This window comes from Lampris incognitus, chromosome 14 (assembly GCF_029633865.1).
Source record: "Lampris incognitus isolate fLamInc1 chromosome 14, fLamInc1.hap2, whole genome shotgun sequence".
In the NCBI taxonomy this organism is placed as follows: Eukaryota; Metazoa; Chordata; class Actinopteri; order Lampriformes; family Lampridae; genus Lampris; species Lampris incognitus.
This window is the reverse complement of record NC_079224.1, coordinates 47599252-47609682: the sequence shown is the minus strand read 5'-3', so window position 1 is coordinate 47609682 and position 10431 is coordinate 47599252. Positions and strand designations below refer to the sequence as shown.

The 10431-nt window shown below is 47.4% G+C and overlaps 1 protein-coding gene across 1 annotated transcript in view; it reads right to left on the bottom strand.

Moving 5' to 3' along the window:
* Positions 1–239: 239 nt before the first annotated feature.
* nmnat2 (nicotinamide nucleotide adenylyltransferase 2) overlaps positions 240–10431 on the bottom strand; it is a 31421-nt gene continuing 21229 nt past the window's right edge. Inside the window, exons 7-11 of the mRNA XM_056293666.1 lie at positions 8926–8970; positions 8702–8778; positions 6752–6853; positions 1074–1141; positions 240–373 (exon numbers count right to left, since the gene is read on the bottom strand). Coding sequence (XP_056149641.1) covers positions 271–373; positions 1074–1141; positions 6752–6853; positions 8702–8778; positions 8926–8970 — 395 coding nt within the window. The 3' untranslated portion in view covers positions 240–270. The remainder of the gene's footprint in view (positions 374–1073; positions 1142–6751; positions 6854–8701; positions 8779–8925; positions 8971–10431) is intronic.

The following is a 10431-nucleotide window of genomic DNA, read 5'->3' as shown; positions in this document are numbered from 1 at the left end:
CACACACACACACACACACACACACGAGTACATGGGTTATACCGCTGCCTGCACAGGTCTGCTGACAGGTCACATGACACAGGAAGAGGGAGGGACGTTGCTATCTAATGCTCCTTCAGATGGGAATGCGAGAACTCACAGAAGAACACACCTCACGCAGAAGACAGACAGAGACATTGGAGGGTGGGGGGTGGAGGCAAAAGGTCGCAGGTGGTGCACCCCTCCCTCTCCCCTCCCCCCTTCTCATGATCGTGCCAGTAGGTGCAGGTTCTATCCCGAGGCGTTGATGTAAAGTTGACTCTGCAGGATGTAGTCGATGACCGGCTGGCTCAGGTAGTCCACGACGTGACCGTCACCATGCTGAAGGGCCAACCTGCCAGTGAGCACAACAGCCAGGTCAACATCCAGGTCAACATCCAGGTCAACATCCAGGTCAACATCCAGGTCAACATCCAGGTCAGCATCCAGGTCAACATCCAGGTCAGCAGCTGACACATTCATCCAACCATTCACTCACTTCTTTTTTTTCTTTTTTTTTGGACCCCCCCCCCTTTTTCTCCCCAATGGTACTTGGCTATTTACCCCACTCTTCCAAGCTGTCCTGGTCTCTGCTCCACCTCCTCTGCTGATCCGGGCAGGGCTGCAGACTACCACATGTCTCCTCCCATACATGTGGAGTCACCAGCTGCTTCTTTTCACCTGACAGTGAGGAGTTTCACCAGGGGGACGTAGTGAACAGGTGCTCCGACTGACCAGGACACATACCCACATCCGGCTTCCCACCCGCAGACACGGCCAATTGTGTCTGTAGGGACGCCCGACCAAGCCGGAGGTAACGCGGGTAGTCGAACCAGTGATCCCCGTGTTGGTAGGCAACGGAATAGATCCCCACACCACCCGGATGCCCCCATTCACTCACTTCTGACACCCACTTCATCTGACTCAGGTTCACAGATGACTGGAGTCTATACCAGCTGCTAACACAATCCACAATCCTGAAATTGTACATCAACATTTACACCAACATCTCAAATAATCTAAAGAGGTCAAGGGGGCAAAGGTCAAACTCCTACCTGCTCTTGGTTGAGCTCACAATGGACATTGGGTGGTGGATGTCATCTTTCACGACAGTGATGTTGTCCTGTAAATGAGAACGGCACATGAACTGGTTTGCTTTTGGGAAAAACCAGTGATCTGCAAAACGAGTCTCAGGTATAAAGAAAAGAAGGCCAACATCCAAGCACACCTCCAAGCACACCTCCAAGCACATCTCCAAGCACACCTCCAAGCACACCTCCAAGCACACCTCCAAGCAGACCTCCAAGCACACCTCCAAGCACACCTCCAAGCACACCTCCAAGCACACCTCCAAGCACACCTCCAAGCAGACCTCCAAGCAGACTTCCAAGCAGACCTCCAAGCAGACCTCCAAGCACACCTCCAAGCACACCTCCAAGCACACCTCCAAGCAGACTTCCAAGCAGACCTCCAAGCACACCTCCAAGCACACCTCCAAGCAGACCTCCAAGCAGACCTCCAAGCAGACTTCCAAGCACACCTCCAAGCAGACCTCCAAGCAGACTTCCAAGCACACCTCCAAGCAGACCTCCAAGCAGACTTCCAAGCACACCCCCAAGCAGACCTTCAAGCACACCTCCAAGAACACCTCCAAGCACACCTCCAAGCAGACTTCCAAGCACACCTCCAAGCAGACTTCCAAGCACACCTCCAAGCAGACTTCCAAGCACATCTCCAAGCAGACCTCCAAGCAGACTTCCAAGCACACCTCCAAGCAGACTTCCAAGCACATCTCCAAGCACACCTCCAAGCACACCTCCAAGCAGACCTCCAAGCAGACCTCCAAGCACACCTCCAACACATATGTAAGCATGGCTCTATAGCCCAACCATGGACGTTCTTACAGTTTGCAAGGATCCAACAGTCAGAACCAAACATGTTAAAAATAACTGGTGATAATCATATATGTATTTTATTATAAATACCCAGGGAAACCTGTGTTTTTTTAACCTGCAGAGATTACCATACTACAAACTGCTGCTCATTTCCCATGAGTCACCGCTGCCTGAGTAAGCCACCAAAACTCATGTCAGTCTCACACACTGAGCTTCTTAACCGTGAGTGACTACATTACCACAGCAGTCCCTTCAGCACTTGCAGCAGGATTACAGGCCAACACTGCTACTCACCGAGACTACGATGAGGGCAGTGGATTAAGGGGTAAATGGATTACAGGGATTAATCTCATCTCTCAGGGAAAACTAACCCTCAGATCCCCCAGTGTGTCTTTCTGTTTTCTTCTCTTTAAAATGCAACAAGACTTTCGGTATTTTAATGGTTCAAACATCAGCTTTTAAAACGAGCTCAGCCATTAACACTTCCAGTGTTTAACTTGTAAATCAGGAGGTCCAACGGTCCGCGGTGGTGTAGCGGTCTAAGTATCGGCTTTGTGTCGATGCAGTTGCCCACTGGGGACCGGGGTTCGCGCCCCGGTCTCGTCAGATCCGACTATGGCCGGACTCGATGAAGCAGCAATACTTGGCAACGCTGTCTTGGGGAGGGGGGGGGGAGTCGGCTTGTGTTGGTCACATGAATGCATCTCTGTGTGTGGGGAAAAGCAGTGGTTCGGCCTGGAGTCGCCTTGTCCCGAGAGTGGCGAGGCGACTCCTTCGAGACTGCTGGCTGGAGAGATGCAGTTGGCGAACGCATGCAGTACGGGGGTGGGTGTTTGAACTAAAATAGGGAGCGATTGGCCACTAAATTGGGAGAAAAAGGGGAAAAATCAGAAGAAAAAAAAAGGTAAATCAGGAGGTCCCAGTGTTATAGAACTCCCCCCGCAGAATCTGACTCCTGTTGGTGTGAACGGGTTACGGTTAGGGTGGGGGGGGGTTGTTAGGGTTGGACGGGAGTGTTTGGGTTGAAGGGGGGGTGTTAGGGTGGACGGGGTTGTTAAGGTGGGGGGTTGTAGGGAGTTGTTGGGGGTGTTCGGGTGGGGGGTTAGAGTTCTGCCTGCCTGCCTGTTGATAATTGCATGCAGCTCGCAGGATACGCCTCTGCCAAATAATGCATGATGTAAGTTTACATGTGGAGATCTGTGACTCACATGTCTTACCAGCACAGGTTTTGGGCTGTTTTGTCTCGGCAGTGTGAATTTCATACATTTAATAATAAGCTCTGAAATAAGAGCAATTTCTATTAACAGATTTTATATATATATATATATATATATATGTGTGTGTGTAAATCCACTGAGTCAAGTAAATTCTTTATGAGACAGTACAAGCCTGTTTCATACCATAAGCAATCATCAGCTGTCATATATATATATATATATATATATATATATATATATATATATATATATATATATATATATATATATATATATATATACACTACCGTTCAAAAGTTTGGGATCACCCAAACAATTTCGTGTTTTCCATGAAAAGTCACACTTATTCACCACCATATGTTGTGAATTGAATAGAAAATAGAGTCAAGACATTGACAAGGTTAGAAATAATGATTTGTATTTGAAATAAGATTTTTTTTACATCAAACTTTGCTTTCGTCAAAGAATCCTCCATTTGCAGCAATTACAGCATTGCAGACCTTTGGCATTCTAGCTGTTAATTTGTTGAGGTAATCTAGAGAAATTGCACCCCACGCTTCCAGAAGCAGCTCCCACAAGTTGGATTGGTTGGATGGGCACTTCTTTGAGCAGATTGAGTTTCTGGAGCATCACATTTGTGGGGTCAATTAAACGCTCAAAATGGCCAGAAAAAGAGAACTTTCATCTGAAACTCGACAGTCTATTCCCTTTCTTAGAAATGAAGGCTATTCCATGCGAGAAATTGCTAAGAAATTGAAGATTTCCTACACCGGTGTGTACTACTCCCTTCAGAGGACAGCACAAACAGGCTCTAACAGGTACTATTTAATGAAGATGCCAGTTGGGGACCTGTGAGGCGTCTGTTTCTCAAACTAGAGACTCTAATGTACTTATCTTCTTGCTCAGTTGTGCAACGCGGCCTCCCACTTCTTTTTCTACTCTGGTTAGAGCCTGTTTGTGCTGTCCTCTGAAGGGAGTAGTACACACCGGTGTAGGAAATCTTCAATTTCTTAGCAATTTCTCGCATGGAATAGCCTTCATTTCTAAGAACAAGAATAGACTGTCGAGTTTCAGATGAAAGTTCTCTTTTTCTGGCCATTTTGAGCATTTAATTGACCCCACAAATGTGATGCTCCAGAAACTCAATCTGCTCAAAGAAGTGCCCATCCAACCAATCCAACTTGTGGGAGCTGCTTCTGGAAGCGTGGGGTGCAATTTCTCCAGATTACCTCAACAAATTAACAGCTAGAATGCCAAAGGTCTGCAATGCTGTAATTGCTGCAAATGGAGGATTCTTTGACGAAAGCAAAGTTTGATGTAAAAAAAATCTTATTTCAAATACAAATCATTATTTCTAACCTTGTCAATGTCTTGACTCTATTTTCTATTCATTTCACAACATATGGTGGTGAATAAGTGTGACTTTTCATGGAAAACACAAAATTGTTTGGGTGATCCCAAACTTTTGAACGGTAGTGTATATATATATATATATATATATATACACACACACACACATATATATATATATATATATATATATAGTATCATACATTTAAATATAGTATTATAGTATACCATTCATATAGTACTACTATTATATGGTTACTTTTTTGCAAATGTACTACAAATACTCCAACTTTACATAGTACTATTCACTGAGATCAGGATGAGGGGGTGGATTAAGAGGTAAATGGATATAGTTACTTTCTAGCAGATGCACTGCAGCTTCTTAAAGCACTACTTTGATATAATTACTGCGTGGCGTTCTATGATGCCAGTTGGTAACGCCTGAATTCATCTGCCATTTCTGACTCTAGTAAACTGCCTGGGTGAAAGTGCTAAATGAGTATACACTGATGAGCCAAAACATTATGACCACCAGCCTAATATGTGGTTAGTCCTCTATGTGCTGCCAAAACAGTTCCGACTCGCTGAGGCATGGACTCTACAAGACCGCTGAAGGTGTCCTGTTGTATCTGGCACCAAAACATTAGCAGCAGATCCTTCAAATCCAGTCAAGCTGGAGCAGCCGTGGATCAGACTTGTTAGTCCAGCACATCCCACAGATGCTCAATCGAATTGAGATCTGGAGAATTTCGAGGCCAGGGCAACACCTTGAACGCTTCATCGTATTTCTCAAACCATTCCCAAACAATGTGTGCAGGTACATTATTCTGCTGAGAGAGGCCACTGCCATCAGGGAATACCGTTGCCATGAAGGGGTGTACCCGGTCAGCAACGATGTTTAGGTAGGTGGCACGTGTCAAAGTAACATCCTGTGAAGGGGTGAACCCAGGGTTTCCACGCAGAACGTTGCCCAGAGCACCGACGTCCCTTTATTGGCTTGTCATCTTCCCACAGTGCATCCTGGTGCCGTCACTACCCCAGGTAAATGGCGCACATGTACACAACCATCCACATGATATAGAAAGAAAATGGGACTCATCGGACCAGGCGATCTCTTCTTTTACTGTTCCAAAGTCCAGGTCCAATGCTTGCATGCCCATTTTAGGTGCTTTCAATGGCCATCTATACTACCCAGACCCTGACATGTGCTCTTGTTTGGAGATGATCAACGTTATTCAGTTCATCTGTGGGTGGTCATCAGGGGTTTAATTGGGCCGGATCTTTCTGGATCTGAGATCCGGCACCTAGGATCCAAATTGGAACCAAGAGGATCTCAGCTCCGGCACCTTAGATCGTCATAGAAATAAATTGTTAAATTAAAGAGGATATTGATCGCCTCATAATAAGTCTAAAGTAATGCCGTTGGTTGGGCTATACCAAGCGCTGTACAGAGAGTGCTCTGGTGTTGATGAATAACGGGCCACACTGACATCTGCAGTGCAGACTCAAGCTGCATCATCATTGGTTCGTTGTGTCTCGTGCCCGTGTGCGATCTGGAGACGTCCAGCAACAAGCGCGCCACAGTGCGCTCAGAATCCAGAAGCGAGCAGCAGAGTAGAGCACATGACCTGACTGAGGTAAATGATAGGTTATTTAACTTGCAAGCTAGAACTAGATCTAGATAATCCAGACAGTTATAGCAAAAAATATGTCTGTAGACTAACAGCAAACAAAAATAGCTGTCTGCCGGGGAGCAACACATAAAGGGATTGGTGGGCAGTGTCGTGTGACGGTGTGGCGAGAAAAATATAACCTTAGCCAGGCAGCTAACATTAGCTATTGTTGCGGGCGGACACGCGACTGAGTGAGCAAAATGGATTTGTGTGGAGAGGAAAAGTGCTAGCTAGCTAGTTAGCTACAAAGAAAGCTAAGTTAGCTTTCATTTGAAACCAGGTTCCTTGTTACCACTCTAATTTACCCGCGCAAAACACCTCAGCTGTGTATGTGCTAAAATTTGCGTCCCCACCAATGTCAGGGAAAAAAAAGAGATTGTGTTTGTATTGTAATGGTAATGACATACAATAATTAATTATGTCCCAACCTCCACCAACTAGGGATCCCCCACCTCAGAAATCCCAATGTAACCACTGGTGGTCATAATGTTTTGGCTCATCAGTGTAACTGTAAACGGAAATGAAGCAAGGCCTCAAAGATGCTAGCTAACAACTACCTCCTTCTGCTTTTTAGCTAGTTTCTCGGGTTAGCTCTGACCTTGTGTTTGCGGAGGACGGAGGAGTGGTTCATGATCTTCTCTGTATCCACTCCATCACGTGGCACCACCACTATCCCAAAGTCCCCAACGATCACCTCCATCTGGAACAACAGGAGCACCACATTCAGAATTAGAGCCCCACGCTTGTCTGTTATGACTGTTTTGCCAAAATCTTAGTCAAGACCAGGTTGCTGGGAGCTGTGATGGTTCGGACTGTATATCTGCCTGAATCAAGTCTCTCCACTTCCTGCTTGTCCAGATTACAGCAGCTCAGATGTTAACAGGTAATAACAGGAAAAAAACAACACATAACCCCAACTCTGTCAGCACTTGTATGGGTTACCTGTAAAAAGCACTGATAACTTTTTGACCCCTGCTGAACTGAGCACGACCTTTAGATTAGTGGTTCTGCGCTCCAGTCCAGGTAGTTTATTACGTTCACCTGTTGCTCCCAGTCTAATGGGTCTCTGATCGATGTCTGGAATACCTGGTGGAACAGAAAACCAGCAGTACTGTGGTTCATGGGGACTGGATTTGGGAGCCACTGGCAGGGACCTTCTGGTCATTCTTAAATCTAGACTTTCACCTAAGGAAGACCAGGACCTCCTCCCATAAGAGCCTAATACCATCCCCGAGGAGCCCAGACCAACAGAATCACTGTCTTAATCATTGTAAGAATCATTTTTACAATTCATTCCAATTTGCATGATAAAACAAATTTGTTCATTATGTTTTTTATGGACAGAAACTTTAAAAACTCCTTGCGGGCATCAGGGTGGCGTGGTGGTCTATTCTTTTTCCTACCAACACAGGGATCACCGGTTCGAATCCCCCTGTTACCTCCGACTTGGTCGGACGCCCCTACAGACACAATTGGCCGTGTCTGCGGGTGGGAAGCCGGATGTGGGTATGTGTCCTGGTTGCTGCACTAGCGCCTCCTCTGGTCGGTTCAGGGAGGAGGGGGAACTGGGGGAATAGCGTGATCCTCCCACGTGCTACATCCCCCTGGTGAAACTCCTCACTGTCAGGTGAAAAGAAGCGGCTGGTGACTCCACATGTATGGGAGGAGACATGTGGTAGTCTGCAGCCCTCCCCGGATCAGCAGAGGGGGTGGAGCAGAGACCGGGACGGCTCGGAAAAAATAGGGTAATTGGCCAAGTACAACTGGGGAGAAAAAGGGGGGGGGCAAAAAAAGTAAAAGTAAAAACTACTGGCTATAACTGCTCTTTGGCTGCAACTTTTCAATGGCATTGCCCACCTGTAGTTAGTCACACAATAGTTAGCGTAGTCCTGTCCCACATACAGCCACAACAGCACAACTGCTAGCAACCAGTTAGCGACCAGTGTGCTCAAACTCACCATCAGAGCCTAGCATGGCAACGAGGCCGCTAGCTGTCTGGGTGCACAGTAAAGTCTTCATGCATTCGTCCGACGCCTCATTTGTGAACATGCTTCCACCATTAAAGGCCCATACCGGTATTTTTACATGTTTTAGCCCATTTACTACAAATCCCGTGCTCCAAGTCACCTCCGGCCATTTCCCAAAGCCTGTCAGTGTTTTAGATTTTCCAGCCGTCAAGGCAGAAATTGGTTTCCGTCAACTGCAGTGTGGTATGAAAATCAACTTGCAGAGACCTGATGGCTGCTTGAGATCCATAAGCCATCATGGTCAACATCGAGTCACCTTGACTTTTGTGTTGACGTGACAGTCGCTGCGGATGAAAGCAAGGACTGCGTCAAGAAGTGGTATTGGTTTTACACGGGATTATTGTGTGACACAACACCACCTATACACCATTTGTAGAAAGTGGGCTAAAACATGCAAAAACACCCGGACCTTCCTTTAACACCATGGTAAAAAGGACACCTCGTCGTCATGTAATTGTTCATTCAGGCAGGTGAGGCTAAGGGGTGGAGCTACAAGGGTAGGCGGGGTTACGGGTGCTTACATCACTGTCCTTCCACAGGCCAGGGATGCAGAAGGACTCCAGGAGGTCACTTCCACACAGGAGCAAGATGCGCAACTCTACAGTGTCAAAACAGGCGGGGAGAAGACAGGCGCTCAGTAAACAACACGTTTACCGCATGGAAAACACACACAGGAGAAGGACTTCAACCCCCAAGGGACACCGAAGACCGAGTCAGGTCCCGAGAAGCTGACGGGAGAACTCACCGATTTCCTCGTACCTCACGGCAGTACCCAGGTTGGCATTCTCGTCTTACCGAATGAGACAGAAAACGAAATATTCAGAAGTGCAACGGGACGGTGAACACAGGGCAGAGAGGACACACGTGACACACTTATTACTCTTCACATTTACATATATGTAAATGAAATCAAAACACGCCCCGAACATCAACTCGAGCCCTCTGTGTAATATTGTAATTAATGCTTTAATATATTTAATCTGCGCATCGTTTATGGAAAAATAGCTGACGGTCTCAGTGTCGCCCGTCCAGTTTCACTAGACAACGTAGGGAGGCTGGTGGGGGATGCAGACAACTTGTGTCTTGTTCCATAAACACACACAACACACACAACACACACAACGCACACAACACACAGAACACACAACGCACACAACACACAGAACGCACACAACACACAACGCACACAACACACACAACACACACAACGCACACAACGCACACAACACACAACACACACAACGCACACAACACACGACACACATGACGCACAGGACGCACACGACGCACACAACACACACAACGCACACAACGCACACAGAACGCACACAACACACACAGAACGCACACAACACACACAGAACGCACACAACGCACACAACACACACAATCCACACAACGCACACAACACACACAGAACGCACAAAACGCACACACGACGCACACGACGCACACGACGCACACGATGCACACGACGCACACAACACACAGAACGCACACAGAACGCACACAACGCATACAGAACGCACACGATGCACAGGACGCACACAACACACAGAACGCACACAGGACGCACACAACGCACAGAACGCACACAGGACGCACACAACGCACACAACGCACACACGACGTACACGACGCACACGACGCACACGACGCACAGGACGCACACAACGCACAGAACGCACACAGGACGCACACAACGCACACAGAACGCACACAACGCACACAGAACGCACACGACGCACACAGAACGCACACGACGCACAGGACGCACACAACGCACAGAACGCACACAACGCACAGAACGCACACAGGACGCACACAACGCACACAGAACACACACAACGCACACAGAACGCACACAACGCACAGAACGCACACAACGCACACAGAACGCACACAACGCACACAGAACGCACACAACGCACAGAACGCACACAACGCACACAGAACGCACACGACGCACAGGACGCACACGACGCACACGACACACACGACACACACGACACACAGAACACACACAACACACACAACACACAGAACACACACAACACACAGAACACACAGAACACACACAACACACACAACACACAGAACACACAGAACACACACAACAGGTGGGCAGCACTGTATTCACCTCGAGAGTGAAGATACATTGTTACAATTCTCCTTCAGTCAAAAAAATGGTTCATCATAGCTTTCTTTTTAGACCCCTCCCCCTTTTCTCCCCAACTGTATCCGGCCACTT